The 22,417-nt window shown below is 41.4% G+C and overlaps 1 protein-coding gene across 10 annotated transcripts in view; it reads right to left on the bottom strand.

Annotated features, from left to right (window-relative positions):
• PIP5K1A (phosphatidylinositol-4-phosphate 5-kinase type 1 alpha) overlaps positions 1–22,417 on the bottom strand; it is a 39,407-nt gene that overhangs the window by 6,491 nt on the left and 10,499 nt on the right. For 5 of the 10 annotated variants that reach the window (XR_003418982.2, XR_003418978.2, XM_053214786.1 and 2 more), the window contains exons 2-12: positions 20,054–20,092; positions 12,477–12,508; positions 10,305–10,385; positions 8,416–8,546; positions 7,856–7,973; positions 7,491–7,643; positions 6,467–6,766; positions 2,098–2,303; positions 1,232–1,315; positions 363–411; positions 81–165 (exon numbers count right to left, since the gene is read on the bottom strand). Coding sequence is in view for 5 of the 10 variants with exons in the window: in XM_053214786.1 (XP_053070761.1) it covers positions 81–165; positions 363–411; positions 1,232–1,315; positions 2,098–2,303; positions 6,467–6,766; positions 7,491–7,643; positions 7,856–7,973; positions 8,416–8,546; positions 10,305–10,385; positions 12,477–12,508; positions 20,054–20,092 (1,278 nt within the window). In the remaining 5 variants the exon portion in view is untranslated. The remainder of the gene's footprint in view (positions 1–80; positions 166–362; positions 412–1,231; positions 1,316–2,097; positions 2,304–6,466; positions 6,767–7,490; positions 7,644–7,855; positions 7,974–8,415; positions 8,547–10,304; positions 10,386–12,476; positions 12,509–20,053; positions 20,093–22,417) is intronic. The other 5 variants (XR_003418981.2, XR_008295242.1, XR_003418980.2 and 2 more) reach the window with 1 other exon arrangement.

Below are 22,417 nucleotides of genomic sequence, written 5' to 3'. Positions count from 1 at the left end.
TTCCCTGACAGAGGTGTCTTGCCCCCCCATCTCCTGGAGTAAGGGAGGCACTGGGGGGTCATCTGGTAGAAGCCACTTACAGGGTATCTTCTTGAACACTGTGTTGCACATGAAGCGTTGGAACCGTTCAGCATAGAAGCCTGGCCGATGCACCGATACGGTGTCCTGCAGAGCAGAAGAGAGGGCTACAGAGTTAGAGATGGGGAGGCCCAGCAAGAGGGCCTCTATTTAGTCCTAGGGCTGCTTTCCCCTAGGCTGGGACCCAAGCAGAAGGGCAGAACCCACAAACGAAATAAGAACAAATGGAGGGGGCAAATCAGAACTGAAGGAGGCAGGAGAGCCTCTAGCAAACTGCTACTCACCCCATCATGTACCAGAGCTTTCCAAGAGTGCTCCAACTTCTTAACAAACCTGCCGAGAAAAATGTTTATCACACAGCCCCACAGTTAAGTGAATGACACAGTTTTCTCTTTTAGAGTTGAAGAAGCTGGGAAAGCACTCCCTCTATAAAACTGGCTTTCCAAAGAACAGACACAGTCATGCTTGTTCAACATGGAGATCAAAGCTGTTTCCAGGGAAGTCACTTAGCTCCCCATAGAAAGAGAGCAGTAATTATGTCCCTGGTAAGTCAGAGACAAGAGCATTTATTACAAAAGGAGAACTGAAGGAATAGATGGGTATGCTACTAGGGGGAAGAGAGGAATTAAAACTGGATGATAAGACGCTGAAACGGTAAACCAAGTATTGTCCAATCCTCAGTAGTAGCTGAAACATGGGATCCAGCATTCCCAGCTCTCCCCTCACTACCACCTCACTACCTCCGTTCCACAGGCTAACACTCTGCACAGAACACAGTGATCCTCTTGTTTTTCCTCTGAGGAAAGGGGAACGTGTTTCCAGCTGTATCCCAATGTGGAGTGTGACTCATCTCACAGGTTTCTCACAAAGAGCCAGACAGATGGTGTATTCTACCCTGGTGCTTCTGAGGACTGACTCAGCTCTCCACAGAGGTGTGTGTTATGTTTGGGGAAGTGGCAGGGTAATGAAGCCAGGGAGACAGGCAAAATCAATGAACCAAACACCATTTAAAACCTAATGAGGTAAGCAGCCGGGTTGCAACTCACTGTTCTTATTTCAGGAAGAATTTAGTGACAAACCCACCTGAAGGAGAAATGTGAGTGGTTATCTGCAACCACTCTGCCCCCTCATTTGGGATCTGTGCACTCCTCACCTGTAAGACTGAAGAATGTCAATGATCCCAATATAAAGCAGCAGCCTTTCCCCTTTACTATTGCGGGCCGGGATGCCACCCATACTGTTCCGGAAGACAAGAAGAAAAGAGTAAGAAAATCTTTGGCCTGGCACACGGGGCTTCTCTTAAACTTGAGTTAGATCAGGACAGGGAACTGAGACCTAAACATAACCGTCCCATCTCCCATAAACTGGGGAAGAGAACCTTCCTCCATCCCCAAGAACCACTCTGGAGTACATATTACAACCTCTTTGCCTCCAAGTTTCACTCACCTTTCCCCTCTGACCCTAATTCCACCAAAGAGAATCTAAAATCACCTCTACTCAGCCATGTTGGAAACGTTCCAATAACTGAACTTCCTCAGTACTTTCATATTTTACTTCACGCCCACTAGGACACTCTTCTTGAGAGTCATGGTATCCTTTACCATGACTTAAAACTGAAACTACCTACAAGACATTTATACTTCACGGTAAATATGCTTCCCTGATAGATCCACCGTCGTAAGAAGGACATCTTCCATAAAGCTGCCTATAACAAATTGCTTTTGGTGAAGTTTTAGTATAATAGGCAGACATGTCTAAGACCCTGAGTAGATTCTTTTCAAAAAGTCTTTTAATTTCGAATAGCTCTCTTTCTCAGATGTGCTATAAATCCCCAATTTGAGACCTCTTCCTTTCTTTTTATATTCTTAAGAAAGTTCATTCTATAGTTCTATGAATACTAATACTGTCAACTTAACTCCTGAATCAGGGCTACTCTTATTCCAGAAGCTGGGTCCCCTCCTCAACAAAAACCTACAGTGAGTCTATGCTCTCCTTTCTGGTGTCCCTGAGCCCACTCACTGGTCATCAGTCTCCATGGTACCACCTCGCCGAGCCTCGCCCTGGATAGATTCCATAGCTGTGGAATAGAGAGCCTTTTGGGGGGCTGGTCTGCGAGTATCAACTGAATACTGTGTTTCATTGCCTAAGGGCTCTCGTTGGGCATGATCTATGTTATGGATTGACATCAAGAGGCTATAGTCCATTATCTTGAAGCTCTGCAGCACCTAAGTGGAAAGAAAACAAAAACAAAAACCATGATCTGAGCCTTGGGAGGTAAGAGAACTCTTTTTCAGGACCTCACAGCTTTCCTGATTCAATTCTTTTTTTGTTTTTTAAAGATGTATTTTTTAAATATTTAATTTGTTAAAATTTATTTATTTTGGGGAGAGACAGAGTGTGAGCAGGGGAGGGGCAGAGAGACAGAGACAGAGACAGATACACAGAATTTGAAGCAGGCTCCAGGCTCAGAGTTGTCAGCACAGAGCCTGATGTGGGGCTCAAACCCACGAACTGAGATCATGACCTGAGCTGAAGCCCAACACTTAACTGATTGAGCCACCCAGGCACCCCGATGTTTATTTATTTGAGAGAGAGAGAGAGGGACGGAGAGAGAAGTGAGAGAATCCAAGGAGACTCCACATCATCAGCATGGAACCCGATGTGGGGTGTGGGGCTTGATCCCATGAACCATGAGATAATGACCTGAGCCAAAATCAAGACTCGGACTCTCAACCGACCAAGCCACCCAGGTGTCCTTCAATTATCCTTTTTTGTTTGTTTGTTTATTGGTGGGGGGTGGGGGAGCAAAGAGAGGAAGAAAGAGAATCTCAAGCAGGCTCTGTGCCGACACAAGGCTGGAACTCACAAACTGTGAGATAAATGACCTGAGCAGAAACCAAGAGTCAGATGCTTAACCAACTGAGCCACCAAGGTGCCCCTTGACAGTAAACCTCCAGGGTTAACTACATAGGTTTATCCTTTGCTCCTCCTAGTCCCTGAAGAAGAACATATTAACCTCCTCTGGTCACCGTTTACATCCCTTCAGCTTTCTTCCATTTGAATAAATATATATTAGACCGCTGCCTAGCCCACAAGACGCTCTTTGTTCTTTCCTTGTATCTCTTTATTATTATTATTGAGCATTATTTTCTCAAGGGAACAAGGAATACATACTTGAATTGTAAAGAATCCACAAGGAAAGTCTGGTAAAGTACACTTCGTGATAGAACAGATCTGCTGCAGGACCTTATATGCCCAGCTTCAATTCAGTTCAGTATTTAGCGAAGCCCTAATATCTGTATGCGCTGTGCCTGCTTATTGGGGTACAAAGATACTTAAGAGGGGTTCTGTCCTCAAGGATATTATAATTTAGGAAAGAAAACAACTACAAAAATAAATGCAATACAGTCTACTATGTGCAACAACAAAACTGCTTACATGACTAAATAGTGTAGAAGTCAAGAAGTGATACATAAATAAGCTTATGAAGAATAAATTGGAAAATAAGTCCAAATAAAGGCCTGGAGACATAACAAACAGCATGTTACATCCTGTGAGATGTAATTTGGTACTACTAAAACAGAAAATGCAAAAAAATGGTGTGGCAGATTACAGAGGTTGATAGGGGCAAAACAGTAACAGGCCTGATGTGTCATATTAAGGAGCCTCGATTGTGGGGTGCCTGGGTGGCTCAGTCAGTTAAGGGTCCAACTTCGGCTCAGGTCATGATCTTACAGCTTGTGGGTTTAGGCCCCATGTCAGGTTCTGTGCTGACAGCTCAGAGTCTGGTGCCTGCTTTGGTGCTTCTCTCTACCTCTCCCCTATTCATGCTTGCTGTCTCTCAAAAATGAATAAACATTAAAAAAAATTTTTTTTAAATAAAAAACAAGGAGCTTGAATTGTATCCCACAGTTCTCAACCTTCCTTCCATTCCAGAACAGCATGTGAAAGGGTGTACTCCCACCAGTTCCAGTGGCCCACTTTGGTGATGCAGCTCAACCAAGGGTGTTTTGGTAGGTTGGTGGAGGAAGCGATGAAGAGAGCATAGGAGTGATTCTTTTTTTGTTGTTGTCATTGTTGGAGAAAGAGGGGGGTGGGCAAAGTGAGTGAGAGAGAGAGAATAAGAGAGACAGAGAGAGAGAGACAGAGAACTTCAAGCAGGTTCCACACCCAGAGTGGAGCCCAACACAGGGCTTGCTCTCACAACCTGAGATCATGACCTGAGCTGAAATCAAGAGGTGGATGCTTAACCAACTGACCCACCCAGGCATCCCAGGAGTGATTCTTATTTAAGTTTGAAACCAACTCTCTGCTCCATTGTATCTAGTCCTTTCAACCAAAGGACTCAAACTAACATAGGCATTGCCCTGTAAATAGACGCAGAGTAAGCAAAGAACAAGGATAGACAATGTTACGGAGTAGAGAAAGATCCTACAGTAACAGTCGAGGAAAAAAAAAAATCAGTAGGAAAAAGTGTCACAAAAAACAAAAAAAAATGTACATTAAGAAAGTGGAAATAGTCAACTGTCAAGCTGCAGAAAATTCAAGGAAAGACTCTGAAGTAGTCTCAGGGCACTTGGATGGCTCAGTCGGTTAAGCACCTGACTTTTTTTTTTTTTAAAGCTTACATTTTTAATTTTTTTTTAATGTTTTTATTTATTTTTGAGAAGAGAGAGACAGAGCATAAGCACGGGAGGGGCAGAGAGAGAGGGACACACAGAATCTGAAGCAGGCTCCAGGCTCTGAGCTATCAGCACAGAGCCCAATGCGGGGCTTGAACTCACAGACCGTGAGATCATGACCTGAGCTGAAGTCAGACACTTAACCGACTTGAGCCAGACGCCCCAGCACCTGACTCTTGATGTCAGCTCAGGTTATGATCTCAGAGTTCAGGAGCTCAAGTCCTGCTTTGGGCTCTGCATGGACAGCGGGGAGCCTGCTTGGGATGGTCTCTCAAAATAAACATTAAAAAAAAAAGTAGTTGTCTCTATTTGGCATCCCAGGTCGTCACTGGGGAGAACAGTTCATTTGAAGAGAGAGCAAAAGCCAGGACAGTGGGTTGAGGCAAGAATAGGTGAAGATAAATGAAAAGCAAAAAATAGAAACATCATTAGATAGAGACACTGAAAAAAGACCCTCCTAACCTTAAGATAAAAGAGATAAAAGTTTGTACATAGAAAGAAAACAGTTGGTAGAGGTGGAAGCCAGGGGAGGGAAAGGAAGGAAGTTGTGAAGCAGGACCCTAAGGAAATAGTCCTGCAAAAGGGACTGACCTGGACTAAGACACCAAGTTGGGCAGAAAGGAGATTAAGGATGGGTGAGTGCAGACATGTTTATATATTGGAGATGGGGGCAGGACAAAGGGATGGTATGGAACAGAAGAGCGAGGTAGTCTGTTGAGAAACAAGGCTGGGGGATAAAAGTTAGAAAATGGTTTGGAGACAGTCCCAATCATGTGACATCTGTGCTGAAAGGAATAGGAAGTGGACTGGTGGACAATATTGAGGCTGGACAGCATCAACCTATAGAGATGCCAGTTGACACAGGTGTGTGATTTCCTTCAGCAGCACACAGCTTCCAAGATATAAATGTGGATTTGGTAGGCAGGACCAAGATCTGAGGAATGATGGTGCTGATATGCAAATAAGAAGAATACAGGATTATGAGGCCTAGGAGAGGTAGAGAAGAAAATGAAGCCAGGTGTGGGGAGGATAAACAGAATGTAAAAATGTAAAGGCTCAGCAATGACCTAATGTAAAAGTTATTTTATTTTATTTCAATTTTTTAACTAATTTTTTTAATGTTTTTTAATGTTTATCTTTGAGAGAGAGGGCGGGGGAGGGGCAGAAAGAGAGAGAGAGAGATAGAATCTGGAACAGATTCCAACCTCTGAGCTGTCAGCACAGAGCTCGATGCAGGGCTTGAACTCGTGAAACATGAGATCATGACCTGAACTGAAATCAAAAGTCAGTCACCTAACTGACTGAACCACCCAGGTACCCCGTAATTAATACATTTATATAAAAAAATTTTTTTTAATGTTTGTTTATTTTTGAGAGAGAAACAGAGACACAGTGTGAGTGGGGGAGGGGCAGGCACAGAGAGAGACACAGAATCCAAAGCAGGTTCCAAGCTCTGAGCTGTCAGCACAGAGCTCGCTGCGGGGCTTGAACTCTCGAACTGTGAGATCATGACCTGAGTCAAAGTCGGATGCTTAACTGACTGAGCCACCCAGGCTCCCCTGTAAAAGTTATTTTAAACGAAGTCTGAGACATATAGAGCTAAGGAACTGAGTCCCATCTCCTACAGATTTGATGGGAGAATAATAACCTGTTTAAGTGACTGAAATTTTTGGTATCTGAGAGTGAAGGAAATATGACAAACTCACCAAACAGTCACGCTGTAAGGTCTTACATAGAGCATTGTACATATCAGCATCCAAAAACAGACCATCTGGAATGTCTTGTAAGAAGTCCAGGTCTTTAAAGGTGGGTAGAGGCTTCTCTCGCTCTTTTTGGGAAGCCCGCCGTTTGTAGGTTGAGCCCTTGAGGTCATATTTGATGTGCATCTTGACTGACCGTGGTAAGAGATTGTTCATCACCACAATTCGAATGTTCTTACCACCTGCCTGCACACAGTACAGTCCATAGAATTTAGGCAGCAAAGTGCGAGGGTTCTGGTTGAGGTTCTGTGGGCATGAAAGTAAAAAGAAGTAAGACAACAAGTCAGCTGATTTTCAGTGAAACTCAAGGGCAAAAAGTTGCCACCCATCTTTCTTTGTCTGCTACATGGGGTTCAGGTCCAATCTGTCTGCCCATAAGGCCACATCATATTTCCTTACAATTTTCCAACACATCTATCTCAGTGATCCGATTATCATCAAGCTGAGCCACAGACCCTCCAATCCAGTAATCAGTCAGCATACTCAATGTATGATGGATACATTCTTTCAGAGAGGTTCAAGAGAAGATCGTATTGAAAAAGTCTTAACTCTAAGCCCTTGGTATAGCATATTCTTGTGGGTGTGATGTGAAGCAAAACTAACTTCTCCAGAAGCTCCAAGGGCAGTCAATCAGAGTAAGATGGAATAGAGTACTATCAAGGGAAGTAACCAACCTCATTCTCCTGGTGTAGGAGGTAGACTAAGAACAGAAAATAAAATTATCACTGAATATCACCTTTGGGTAAGACGGTCTAAGCCAAATAACATTTAAAATATGACACATAAAACCCTTTTGGCCCCAGAGAGGCAAGAGAGATGGGCCCAAAAGCCCCAAAATGAATTACGTCTTTAAGACAGAAGTGCTGACATCGTGTTGCCCTGCTGACAAGAACCACCCTGCCCCCCAACCCCCACCTTGCCCAAGAGTGGAGTGGGCAGCACAGGTGGCCAAGTGCTCTTCTTTTCTCACCATGTAGTATCCTGGAAGCAGCTTCTGCAGAAACTCCGCCTCTTTATGCTGGACCGTTTTAATGATGAATTCATCGTCACTGGACACATAGAAGAGGGAACCACTGGCCCCAGAGCTGCAGAGTTCAATCAGTGGCTCACTGCAGAGGGAGTACTAGGGCCCAGAAAGAAGAGAGCAAGAGGTTCAGAAATACCAGGGCTTGTCCAACCAGAAATTAAGTACAGATGCAATCCTAAAGTACAGAAATTAAGTACAGATGCTATTCTAAAGAAAGACTAGAAAAGCAAGACTGTGGAGAGAGGGTTTTCCTTTGGGAGGATCCCTCTGGTACTGGAGTCATAGGGTCCTGAGATCCAGAAGCTTACCAAGTAATCATCAGGCCGGATACCAAATAACTCCCGAAAGTAACGGAAGGCAACAGGTGCATAGGTTTTGAAGCGAAAGTCATTGTAGTGATGAGCAGGAGTCAAGTTGCTCCCTTCACTGTAGGGTTAAATAGAAGAACTTATAATTTACCAGTCCCTGTCAACCAAGGAGTCTACCCTGGACAGACACTCAGTCACCCAGAGGCAGGTCAGTACATCCCTTCTGAGAGAACCAGAGGTATTAAAAGAGTCGGTTACTTAACAGGACATTCGCACAATATGGGGATTAAGACACGGGCATAGAGAATCACACTGCCTCTTACCTAGTGCACTAAATTGCTTTTACGGCTCACTCCACAGGCCAGAGGCTCATGGAAGTACTCAAAAAACAGCATCTGCTCTCCAAATTCTCCACTCCCACATCACCCCAACTAAGATCAAGTTAAGGACTGGACAGTGGGCACATGCCTATGTTAGATCTGACCCCTTAAAACTGCCCTCAGGTTGATATGAAAAAGCCACACTTCCCAGGAAATTCCCATGAACATTAACCTCTGTACCTGGGAAAGAAGATACTCTCCACCACATAGAAGTCTTGCATGAGGACATCACGCTCTGGTTTGGTACTCAGGCTTCCCACAGTGTGAGTAATGCCTAACTGGATGGCACCTTTCAAGGCAGATGAGGTTGTCTGAGAAACAGAAGAGAAATGAGAGGAAAGATTCTAGTATTAAATCTGATCAGAACAATAAAAACTCTGGAGGGAAGAGCCAGAAGAAGCACTCCAAAGGCAAATGCCCTTCTAATACTTCAGACTAAGCTGGGGCAATCCAGTTCCTCCAACCTCTTGCTTAACTCGGCAGTTACGCCTGGTAAAGACTGGCAGGGTACAAAGATACACAGTAGCAAAGGCAGACTGTCTGAGTCAGCCTCAGCTAGGCAAGGTGTTCCCGCCTATCCATATCTACATTTGGAAGATAACGTCCGGAGAGAACAATCTTATATCTCACTCCAAAGGTTCCTGCCCCCAGAGTACCTGGGGCTTCTCCAAACATTTTATTCATGGAATATAGAATGTAACTAAAATTAACTGATATTTTGATTGACTACCTGGCTACAAAAGGCCTTTTAAGTCCTTTTAAGGCAGGGCCTGATTGGTGTCCCAAGGACAACAGAGTGGCACAAAATTGTTCCTAAGTGAAAAAAGCCTGAAAGACTCAAATTATTTCTGCAGGAAGTATTTAGAATTAAAATGATCACACTGTGGTCAAGAGCCCCACTCTTACAATCCTATAGGAAATTATCAGATCATCTAGATCTGTGCTGCCCAATACACCAGCCATGCATGGCTATTTGTCAACTTAAAATCAAAATAAACTAAAAATTCACCTTTTCAGTCTTACCAGCCACATTCAAGTATGACCAGTGGCTATTACCGGATAACACAGATTATAGCACATTTCAATCACTATGAAGTTCTACTGGACAGTTTTGCTCTAAATGATTTCCCTCATCCCCAATCCCCATCAAATATTAAATTAAATGAGGTACTTCTATTTAGTCCTCATTAAGCATTAAAATTAAAACTAAATAAAATTAAAACTAGAGGCTGGATCAGGCGGTAGAGCATGTCTCTTGATTTTGGTGTCATGAGTTTGAGTCCCATGTCGGGGGTGGAGATTGCTTAAAAAAATTTTTTTTATAACTAGATTTTTAAGTGTGTGACTCTCCAATTATACTAGAAACTCATCTTTTTGTCTCAATGTTCAGCACATAAACAGAGCTCGATATATATCTGTGGAATTGACACTGGGCCTTGGGCCCATTCCCAGGAGGGCCAGGTGCCTGACAGACTTCAGTCCACCTCTTATTACTTGGGACAGTGCAATAAAGGCAGAGAACACATGTAAGAAAAATCTACATGGGCCAGAAACAGGACTCCAAGAAATCATCACACCCCATATTAAGCAAAGTATAGATGCTCAATGGAAGGTTGAACACTGTCCCTTGGGAAGCCTGAGAATCTCCAGAGTAGTCCAGAACTGCAAGTAAACTCTAAAGTCCAAGTTGTATGATAGTTCTTGACAAAGCCTTAGGATATCAAGGAATGAGACAAAATGTGGAGAATATCATCAAGGGGACAGAATTATCCCTTCCTGGAGTAAGATGAAAGGGTTCCACCCAGACATACCTTTTTTTTTTTTAAAATGTTTATTAACTTTTGACAGAGACAGAGAGACAGAGCATGAGTGGGGGAGGGGGAGAGAGGGAGAGGGAGAGGGAGAGGGAGAGGGAGAGGGAGAGGGAGAGAGAGAGAGAGAGAGAGAGAGAGAGAGAGAGAGAGAGAAAGAATCCGGAACAGGCTCCAAACTCACAGACCGCAAGATCATAACCCAAGCCAAAGTCGGATGCTCAACCAACTGAGCCACCCAGGTGCCCCCAGACATACCTTTTTATATGTCGTCTCTCCTGAGGAATCAACACCTCGGTGGCCTATTTTCTTCATGGGCATGCCAGAGGCATATGGCACCTGGAAAAAGACGAGTCAAAATTAGCACACGATCCCCATGCCATACACCATACAGCTACTGTGATGGTACATTAAAACAAACCAAAACACTCAACCTACCCTTTCTAGAAGAACATTTTATAAAGTCTTCACAAGATTCATTCCGTGCAAATACACAGCTCTAATGTTGCTTCCCAATGAATAAACTGGCTAAAAGAACACAGAAAATTTCTAGGCACAAATATTTCACTTTTTTTGAGAGAGAGAGAGAGAGAATGCAAGCTGGAGGAGATGGAAAAGGGGGGACAGAGAGAATCTTAGGCAGCCTCCACGCTCAGCACAGAGCCTGATGTGGGGCTCGATCCCATGATCCTGGGATCATGAACCCGAGTTGAAATTGGAGTTGGACTCAGCTGCCTGAGCCACCTAGGTGCCCCACATGCTTCCACCTTTGATCCTCAGAAAGATGACGTTTAAAAAATGAGTACCAGGGTGCCTGGGTGGCTCAGTTGGCTAAGTGTCTAACTCTTGGTTTCTGCTCAGGTCATGATCTCATGGTTTGTGGATTTGAGTCCCTTATCGGGCTGCGCTTGCTTGGGATTCTCTCCCCGCCCCCCCCCCCACCTCCCCTATTAGCACTCACTCACCTATGCTCTCTCTCAAAAATAAATTTAAAAAAAAATGAGTATCATTAAGGAAAAGCAGAAACAAGAGAACTACGAAATAGCTGCTCCAGGAAAAAGAACAAACCTCAGTTCACAGAAGGAGATAGGTTAAAAGTAGTTCCACAGACCTTTTTTCACCAACCTCCTTTCAGAAATTACAAACTCTCTAACCTTCAACCCGACCTGAACACTATTTGCCCAAAGTGAATTCACCAGTAACAATGATCTAGCCACTTGCAAATGAAAGTACTGCTAGTTGAGGCACTAAAAAGCTGAGGCAATAAGAGGACTCCTGAGACAGGGGCCTCAGGGCCATGAAGAGATTCCTGTGAATGAGATATGGCTTTGTTTTCCACCCACATGACAGCCCCTGAAATGAGGAAGGAGTAACACAGTACAGCGGCTGGGCCTAGAAGGCAATTCCCCACATCAAGATGAAGCACAAGACACAAAGGTATTCTTCATGAAGTCAATACTCCTTAAGTTAACAAGCCAGAGGCAAAAAAGCCCAGTCTAAATAGGGTGTGATGATCTTAGGGCCTGATATTCAAGTTTTACTGTTCTTGCTGAGGCCCTTAGTGTCAGAAAACCTTCAGTAAAGAATCTCAAAGATCTTGGAAGAGGTTCTCAAGAGAAAAATCTAAAATCACAGGCCAAAGGGGGTCTGCATTCTGAAGCCCTGTCATAAAACCGAGGAGAGAGGCAAGAAGTAAGAAGAGGTTTAGGAAATAATGAATAGAAAGAAAGGTAAGCAAATGGAAGATATTCTGCACAGAAAAGAAAAATTTAGGCAATTAACAGCATCTGTATGGTTAAAAGAAGTTCTTTAAATTCACTGAAGCTATGTAACCAGAAGGCAGTAACAGCAAAAACCAGAGAGTGAGCTTTAGTGCCGGACTTTGCAGGTTTTAACCCCAGCCTTATTGATCCCACTTATTAATTGTGTGACCCTGGGCAAGTTACAGAACCTCTAATTCTCACTCTTCTTATCTGTAACACATGGATAACAATGGTACTTAGTTCACAGCGGTGTTTACAGGACTAATTAAGAATAAAGGGCACTTAGGTAAATTATTTACTCTCTGGTACACTGTATTTGATACATTAAAAAAAAAAAAAAAAAGATAGGGGCGCCTGGGTGGCTCAGTTGGTTAAGCTCAGCTCAGATTCTGTGTCTCCTTCTCTCTCTGCCCCTCCCCCCATTCGCGCTCTATATCTCTCTCAAAAATAAGCACTAAAAAAAAATTTTTGTAATCATCAATGTGAGCTATTAATACCTACAATAAACTGCAACAAAAGTAGTTGTATAATTTCTAGCTTACCAAAGACATGTCAGAATCTAGTCTAGCTTCCAAGATCCGAGGGTTAAAAATAAAGATGTTATAAACAGGTATCCTTCTATCCCAGAATTAAAGCTTTAGAAACATGATATCAATATAAAACTCACCTCAGATGCCATGGGTCTCTTGATTCCAGATGCTGTTAAAAGAATAAACAAAACACAATTACAAGTGTGTACACACACACTAGTACCCACAATCTTTATCAAGCACACTGAAACAATCGGGGTTTGCGTCAAACTAAACCCATGAGCCCCTGCCTCTTGCTCTGATACTAGATCCTTTTGGGAAGGGGTTTTAAATATTCATTCCTCTTCTTCTTCCATACTCACAGAACCCTTATGCATATTCCATTCTTGTTCTAGTCCCTTTTCTTACTCAAGTGATCATATTTTTTCTGGAAAATATATCTGTTCTTGATACATTTAACCATCAGTCAAGAAGGTCTCATTTGATACCGGGGCTGAAAGAGAACAGGTATAAGAGATACCTAAAGACCCACTGGAGAGTCTAGGGCTTGATAATTTTTCCTATAGAGGTAAAAGGGTAAGAACTTTTAGAGCCTATCTATGGTGCTTTACTCCTAATTATTTCAGAAAAAAAGGTAAAGAGTTGATCTATGGAAATGAGGCAGCTAAAGACGAGAAAATGCAATGTCAAAATAATGAAGATTCTGCATCTCTACCTCCTCACCTTGATTTCTGCTGTAAACCCAACAGGAATTTGTTGGCATTTACTCACTAAAGTGAGTTTTACTTACCAAATATTTAATCAACGCAGATGTGTAAGACAAGTGTGTGGTTCAATCTCGTATTATGACTTTTATTCACTTAAGTTTAGGAAAGATTTTAAGAATATATTTAGCAAAAGTGATTAAAAGAACCTATCTGTAGAAAACCTACCCTGAAAGGTTAAATCAATTCTCAAGGGTCTGTCATCCCCATAACTTTCATCCATGATCATACTGGAGACACATGAACACTCAGAGACAGACTGTCCTCCCCTTCATATTGGAGAATATTGATCTATACCTTCAAAGACTACTGATATACCACTTTAATCTAATTCTAATGAATTCAAAGGGAATAAAGATTAGCCATATTAAAGAAAATTAAAAAGAGGAGCCTGATGGGATGGATCTTCAATAATGTAAGTTAATACTTGAGTAGGAAGACCCCAGTTCCACTATATGTATAAGGATTATGGTGAGGCAACAGACACATGGGATTAAGGGCAATAAGGTAAAGCTCTAATTATGATTGTTTAGGACAACTGATCAAGGGCCCTGAGAATTTCAGAATACAGCTGGGCTCAGAGGCAAGGTTGTGATAATTAGCCCTTAGTTGTACAGAGGCCACAGACCAAGTATTTCTGTTACCAATAAACAGAGCAGTAAAATTTCCTTCCCTATAGTGAGTGAGTCAGGGTGGCAAAAAATGGGGAACAGATGGTTTTCATTCCTCTTCCCAAAAACAGAGGCAATGAAAATGTCACCTAGCTGTTAGGAAGATATGCTGCATAAAATGACCCAGAAAACTGAAAAACCAGTAGAGCCCAATAATCTATACCCTTTAGAGATGCTTCATCTTCAATCATCAACTTACTTGGGTAAAAGACTAGGTAAATTAGTAATGGAATCCTAAACTAAGCTTCCAAGGAACAATAAACCAGGATGATTCAGATTTAGGATTAAAACTGCTACTGACCTACAATAAAGTGTCCACCACCAACAAAAAAAAGTCTAACCTTTTATATCTTATAACCTTTTAGCCAAGAGTCAACATGCTGAGCTATTTAAAAATCAGAAGACCTGGGTTCAAATCTCTTTTAAATCAGGAAAATTGTTCTCTATACTTAACTAAAAAAGAACCTATATTAGAAGGCTTATGTAAAGATTAGATAAGCTAAATCAAATAGACTATAAAGTGCTATACAAATATGTTCTTTCTGCATGATTTCTTTGTTGTTGTTGTTTATACTTGAGACACACACACACACACACACACACACACAAACACACACACACACACAGGCAGTGTGAGAGTGGGGGAGGGGCAGAGAGAGCTGGAGACAGAATCTGAAGCAGGCTCCAAGCTCTGAGCTGTCAGCAGTGAGCCCCACACAGGGCTCAAACTCACGAGCCATGAGATGATGACCTGAGCCGAAGTTGGACGCCTGACTGAGCTACTACCCAGGCACCCCGACTTCTTTTTTCTTAATGTTTATTTTTGAGAGAAAGCGCACTTGTGCATGAGCGGGGGAGGAGCAGAAAGGGAGACAAAGGATCTGAAGCGGGCTCTGCACTGACAGCAGAGAGCCCGACGCAGGGCTCAAACTCACAAACTGTGAGATCATGACCTGAGCTGAGGTCAGACGCTTAACCGACTGAGCCACCCAGGCGCCCCAACTCTGTGATTTCTAAAGCAAGAGCAAAGTTGGGCCCGTAGCAAGGTTTAATGTTCAATTACCTAGACCTTCATGAAATTTTAATCAGCATCTCAAATTACTTGGCTCCTCCCAACGCGCCCCCCCTCCCCAACCCTCCTGCAAGTGCATACATGCAACTATGGAATCAGTGATTCTCAATGAGAAAATCAGTAGGCTTTCAGTTGAGAAGACGAACACTGATTCTGCACTCCTTGGTCAATGCTTGGCCTATCCCTTCCTTTTTTATCCCAGAGGAAGAGGTTTGGAAGCGGTCTGGCAGAACCAAGAAAAGCCAACATCCAGCCCTAGTCTGACAGTATTTCCTCCTCTGTAGAGTAGTCGTCACTGGACAAAGTTAAACAATGCAGATAAAAAGGCAGATTAAGTGATTTCAAGGCACAGAGTTAGGTATATGGCTTTCTTACTCCCTGAAAAGTTCTATTTTGCTAGTTTTATCCTTTCCTAGTTTTATCCCACAAAAATTGTAGCTCTACAGCTGCTACACTCTTGCAAAAGTACCCAGAACCAGGATGGGAGGAGTTCACTTAGCAGAATTTTGGTGCCAATGGCTTAGCTATCAGCAAGCGCAAAACTGGGATTAATCCCAAGGACACTATAGCTGAAGCAGTTAGAACAATATTGGGATCCAAATAGTAATAATCAGACCAAGTAATATTCTCTTCAAAGAGGAGAACATGGACCTAAGATTTACTCTATTCCTTGCTTGAAGTTCTGCCCCTGTGGCACAGACCGGAGCTCGAATCTAACAAAAATGAACAATGGAAGGGAAGAGAAAAATATCTAGAGAATTTTACCAGTGTTGCTGTTAACACCCAGGTTGGTCTACAAACCTAATAAAGAACAGAGTGACATTTCAAGGAACCAGATACCACCTGCTAAGGCTTGACCACTTGGTCCAAAGCTCTGCCAATAAGAAACTGTCTACTAGAGAAGTCCATGAGACCGAAGAGTCAACAGCATTGTACCTGTTCACCTGATAATCAAACTTTCTCTTCTGTAAGTACAGAAGGAGGAGGAAGAGGAGGAGCTGAGGAAAGTGAAGGAGAAGTTGGGGGGTTGGGGGGAGACCAACTCAACATGGCAACACCGGGCTTGGTAATGCCAGCCAGCCAATGTTTAAGGGAAATGAGATTCATCCCTATGGATAAGACTAGAATATGGTTTAGCAGAAAGTTTGTTTTCTAGCATCTTTGTGAAAAATTCTCTCTGATAAAGATATGTTATTATCTTATAATCCATATCCATGATCTATATATATCATTCTTTTTTTTGGGTAGGGAAACAGAGTATAGGGCAGAGCTCCAATGTTAAAATTTACTTTACTCAGGGAAAAACTTTTCTCCTGAGAAACTGGGGGCCTGCCTCTCCCCTCTAAGCCAAAACTCTCAAGGATTATTATTAAAATGCCTACATTTTGGGGTGCCTGGCTGGCTCAGTCAGTGAAGCATGCAACTCCTGATCTCAGGGTGATGAGCTTGAGCCCCACATTGAGTGTGGAGATTATTTTTAAAATACATAAATTTTGAAAAAGCCTACATCATCAGTCCACACCATGAAACGTGGCATGTGCTACAAGAAAGAAGAGCACATTACCCAAGGGGGGCAGATATGGTGGCTGACAGCTTAGCTATAAAGAAGGTCCTAGAGGGGCACCTGGGTGGCTCAATCGGTTAAGTATCTGACTTCAGCTCAGGTCATGATCTCACGGTTTGTGAGTTCGAGCCCTGCGTTGGGCTCTGTGCTGACAGCTCAGAGCCTGGAGGCTGCTTCCGTTTCTGTGTCTCCCTCTCTCTCTGCTCCTCCCTCACTTGCACTCTGTCTCTGTCTCTCAAAAATAAACATACGTTAAAAAAAAAAATTTTTTTTTTAAAACAAAGAAAGTCCTGGACCCACCTCTCGCCAGCTCAATTTTAACACCTCCCAACACCAGTTCAATGTTGAATTATTTCTCCTCCCCCACCTCATTCATGTATTTAAAAACTATTAATTGATCATCTGTTACATGTCAGGAACGATGCCAGGCACTATGGACAGAGCTTTATGTTCCTGACCTAGAGGAGCTCACAAATTTTTCTTTTTTTCTGCTATCACTTGGGCAGATCCTCCTAGTTTTCCTTAATGCTGACTGCAAGACTCAACGGAAATGCTGATACTTTTTTAGAAAGTATTTCTTTCCACTGGCAAAATGTTTATTTGTATAGCACTTTGAAAGCTTACAAACGTATCTCCTTTGACCCTTAAAACAGTACTACAGGCTTTGGGAACCATTTAAATTAAGGACTTAAGAGACATATCCACCAAGTATAATGTATGAAACTTGTTTGGATGCTGATCAGATAAGTAGTAAACTAAAAAGATTTCTGGGACAGGAACCTTGAGAGGAGAAATAAATAACTACTACTAATTTTGTAGATGTGACAATACTACTATGGTTATGTCATAACTCCCTCCTTCCTTTTCCCCCTAAAATACAGTCCTGATCTGTAGGAATAACATTATGAAGTATTTATGCTGAAATCACATGAAGACTGGGATTGCTTTAAAATATTCTAAGGGGTGGAGGTAGGGAAATGGGAGAATAGGTGCAACCAACTTGCAAAATATTGCTGCTGAAGCTAGATGATGGGCACAGGAGGTTCTTTATAGTTTTCGTTCTACTTTGCGTACAGCTTAAAAATTTTATAATTAAAAGTTCAGGGAAAAAATACCACAGAAGGAAACAAGTCTGGATAATCAACTTCTTCGTCTGAGCTGGCTTGTTTCTGAGAGGTTTTCTCTGGTAAAAAGCACCCAGATGAAGTTCTGAAATAAAATTCTTTATATATTGCACTAAATTCCCAAGTCATGTCCATAGTCTGTTTCCTTCATGACTATGGGACTCCTTCTCATTAACAGGCCCTGGACGAAGAAACATTCTAAACAACTAATGTTGCAGCACTGAAAGCAAGAAATGAAGCCTTGACAAAAAGGCTGCATCAGAAAAAAACTAATCGTTCAAATAACTTATTTTTGAGTGGGCCAATAGATGATATAGAAACAACCATGGCAATATTGAACCCTGGTTACTCTGCAGAAAGAAGAAAATGTAAAAGACCTAGAGATGCAAGGGTGTACTCACTTTGGGAATTTTAAAAATTCCCAAAAAAATTTGGGAATTTTTAAAAATTGACAACACAAGCTCAGTCTGGCTAAAATCTACAGATGGGTTTTTTGTTTGTTTGTTTGTTTGAGAGAGAGAGAGAGAGAGAGAGAGAGAGACACCCCAGGATAGGGGGAGGGGCAGAGACAGAGGGAGAGAGATAATCTCAAGCAGGCTCCACACCCAGTGCAGAGCCTGACACGTGTGGGGCTCCCACAACCGGGAAAGTCAGATGTTTGACTGAGCCACCCAGGCGCCCCTGAAATCTATAGCTATTGATGAAAGTTGATTTTTAAACAAAACAAGTTGAAAACTCAGCTCCTTCAGTCATAATTAATAACCATTTATATTATGAAAAAAGTCATTCCAAAAGGGCCTTTGAGAATTTTAGTCTAATCTTCTTTTTTAAGTAAAAGCAAAAGCATTAAGGGATGTGCTCAAAAATCACAAAGCAAAGGTAGTGACAGAGTCAGAACACGAATTCACATTCCTAATCCCCAATTCAACTCTCTTCTAAGAGAGGTTTTCAATTTCCTGGCCACCTAGCGTCTAGAGAGCCCAAGCAAGCACCAAGGGAACTAGAATACTCTACTAAACTAAATTAATCTCAGAACTTCTAAGAGACAATATGAACACAATTTTCTTCCCCTGAGATCTCCCACTTCTTTGAGACAAGGAAATCTTTTTTTCATTTTCACTGGTAAGAGTCCTTCTCCTTCAGTCCTCCTCCTCTCCATCTTAAATTAACAATAACGACAATTCTGTCCCTCTGGTAACAGCCATCAATGTTACTGGCAAGAAGAGTAGGAAAATACCTTTTGCTTCTTTTAGTGAAGTTATCTTTGTTCTGGACCAAATAATGCCTGTATTCTAGAGCAGTAGAAACCTCTTTCAAGTCTAATATTTGCAAGAGCAGTTTTACAGACGTTAAGGTCCTCACTAGTAATAGAAAAGTACCTTTTTGTCTCTGTAATAAAACATCAGTAACTTGGAGACAAAAAAAGAACTCCATCTCAGATTAGAGTTTTCTTTTTGGTGTATGTGGGACCATGACTGGCTCTGATTAAAAGCATAAGGCTTTTATGATTATTGAATTTTCAGTGGACAAAAAAGAAGGCATCTGATAGACAAACTCTTTGTGTTTGTTTTGTTTTAGGGATCTTGGAACTGACTGCAGAATCGTTACCAATCCTTGGCACATTAACTTCTAAGATACTTTCTGAAAGAATGAAAGAATCAATAACTCCACATCTTATGCACAGAAGAGCTCAGAATTTTGTCGTTTTTCTAGGAGAGCTAAGGTCAGAAGGGGAAGTTGTCTTCTGTACTACTCTCTCCTTCACCAAGGATTCCTGGTTCAGTCAGTAACCATTCAACAATAAATAGTTAATCTGGTTTAAAATCACATTAGTTCACACACAGACTTTCAGATTAGTCAGGGGAGCAATAGCAGCACAGTGGGTAGAAATGTGGGTTCTGAAATCATAACACCTGAGGTTTGAATACCTGATCCATCACTAACTAGGCAAGCTTGCACAAGTTAGTGAAAATTCTCTAGGCCTTGGTTACCTCATGTATAAAATAAGCAAATAATAACATGTTCCTCATATGGCTGTTAAGAGAATTAAATAAATCACGTATAGCATTTAACATATGATAAATGCTCTATAAATAACTAGTAACTATTATCTGCATTGTGAATTAGGAAACCTATCTACAGGATGGGAAGGGTCAGAGAAATGAAAAATGCAGTAGAAAGGGAAAAGAAGAAGAGTTTGGACTAATTTAATGAAACAAAAGGAAAGGAAGTTATGTGAAGATTTTGAGGGAGACAAAAAGGTAGTTGACTGATTTGTATCATACTGTGGAACTGTAAGAAAAGAACTTTCTGTGTTAAGATAGCATCTTTTTTGGGAAGGGCAGAGAGAAATGGGAGCTAACATCAAATAATGCTTGCAAGACACCCACAGCCTTCCCAGAAGAAGGCCATGTAGTGACCACTACACAAAGTCTGTCACTGTTACGGGGAAAAGAAGCTGGCTGCTAGTTACTGCGAGGAGCTCATGCTTCTTCAGCACAGATACACATCAGATCTACCTCTCTTACGGCTGACCCCACAGCACAGAAAGTTGAAACCTAAATGAGGAAAAACAGAAAGTTATCACTTACTTCGAGGGTTCTACTTGCTTACAGAAGAATAAGCATATTAAAAAACCAAAAACAAAACCCCTCTAAAGTTTAAAATTATGAACAGGGCTTACTTAACCCGATCCCTAGCACCATACTTGAAATGTACGATTTTTTTGCAGTTCTAAGTAAACATCCAAAAAACAAGAGTAGTTCTGGCAGAAAATTCCAAGAGTGGTCACAAAATTTGTAACCCAAATCATTTCACTCTGGAGTGATTTCATATTGACAAGAAAATTTCAGGTGCAAAGCTCATTTGTATACAGGCATCTACCCTTTAAAAAAAAAAAATGTGTGTACATTTTATTTGAGGGTCTTCCATTCTTGGAGGATAATCTGGTCATGCCTAGCAAAAAGTCTTAAAAACATATATGTACAATTGACCTAGAAGTGAGAATTTGTCCTAAAGAAATAGTCAAGTGGATAAAGACGTATATACAAAGATATTTACTGCAGCATTGTATGTAATAACTATTATTGGATACATACTGTAATTAGAAAAAAATCTAAACAAAAGGAGATTGGTGATATAAATCATGTCATAAATAGAACATATAAACTATTATTCTTATGTATATTTAAGGATAGGATATGAAAAAAGTTAAAAAAATTATATAGTACAATACTTTTGTAAAACACTTATCTATAAATTCACATGTACTTACATACAATGAAAAGATCCAAAATGAGGTTGATTTTGTAATTTTAAATATTAATTTTCCCTTATCTATGTAAAATTTCTGGAAAAAATAATTACATAGATAATTTCATAATTAAAGAAAAGAGATACACAGGGATGGCTTTACTACTCCATTTTCCCTAGTAAACCACTACAAGATAGTCCCACACATACAGACCAATATCACTCCCTCCTCACACATTATCTCAAGCTCATTATAATCATATTGAGCGGCTGCAGAGATACACTAGAAGAAAAATGTGAAAAGAGAATGTCCAGAATGCACACAATCCCAAGCTACAAATAAGCATGACTCCTCTACACTCACTCTCTGCCACAAATCACTTTGAGATGTTTGTACAACCTGAAACATTCATCAGCACATATAAGAGGCTCTCTCTGAAGAGGTTTATCTTTCATGTCCTCCAGAATATCAGTATTTTCCTATAAAATGGGTACTTAATTTCAGCGCATCTCCTGGATACCAGTCCCTGAAAAATATAAAAGATCTACCCTCTAAATTATGAAAATAAGCTGGGAAATCTTTAATGTTACTAAAATAATTTCAAAACAGCTGAACCAGTCAAGTGCTAAAGTGGAAACAATCCAATCAATTTTGCTAAAATACAACACTGAATCATCACACCACGTCACAGAGTACTTTTCTGAGAACTCTGGACCAGTCTTAAGGAAGCACTCCATTTTGGTCCTCAGCCCCACCCTAACTTATGTTTCTGATGAAAAAGGTACTGGAGGGGCTGGTTTCTAGTCACCTAGCAAAACACCAATGTGACTCTCCATATATTTGCTTGTTAGCACTGAACTACTTGCAGACTAATATTCACTATTAAGAAGGAGAAATGTAGAGGAAAAGAAAAACCATCAATATAACTCTGAGAAGTATAAAAAGGCAAACTTCAGAAGGGGAAATGAGTTGACTTTAAAAGAGGAGATAACTGAAATATATTTCCCAACCATAAAAACCTCCGACATTAGAGTTGTTTCTCCCCCCCCAAGAGTGTAGAACAAAACAGACTTGGCCTTAATACCAGAGCCTCTCCCTGCACTTTCAGAACAGAAGCATTTCCGTTGGAGATGAGATGACATCATCCATCAGATGAAAAACTAAGAGGCAGTGTGTGACTGACTTCAATGTCTGAAGTACACATATAATTTGGGGACGCCAGTGGCTGGCCGGATGTGCATTCCTCAGACAACTGGAGTTTCGCCTGGGCAAGTCATACAGAAGCAATCCCAGAGACCTAGTTCAATGACTTTCCAATACTACCACATCAAACGTGTCAAGGATACCTACACAGAGCACAAAGAGATATAAACAGACTTTTGGGAAGCAAAATGCTAACTCTCAGGGGTTCTCTTGGTTGAGAAGAGGGAGAGCCAGAGGTTTTAAAAGGAAAAAAAAGGCAAAAGCAAAAACCTACACAAAACAGAAACACAATCAGCCCAGTTATCTGCTGCACTTTCTAAAGCAATCTCTCTGGTCCTTGTTACCCTGAAATACTGAAAGCCATTTTAATTACACCCCTGTAGGTGCGAGGCACAACATGTTCTCCAAATGAAAATACTGAGAAATA

The sequence above is a fragment of the Acinonyx jubatus genome, chromosome C1, assembly GCF_027475565.1.
Source record: "Acinonyx jubatus isolate Ajub_Pintada_27869175 chromosome C1, VMU_Ajub_asm_v1.0, whole genome shotgun sequence".
Taxonomy (NCBI): domain Eukaryota; kingdom Metazoa; phylum Chordata; class Mammalia; order Carnivora; family Felidae; genus Acinonyx; species Acinonyx jubatus.
This window is presented reverse-complemented; position numbering and strand designations above follow the sequence as displayed.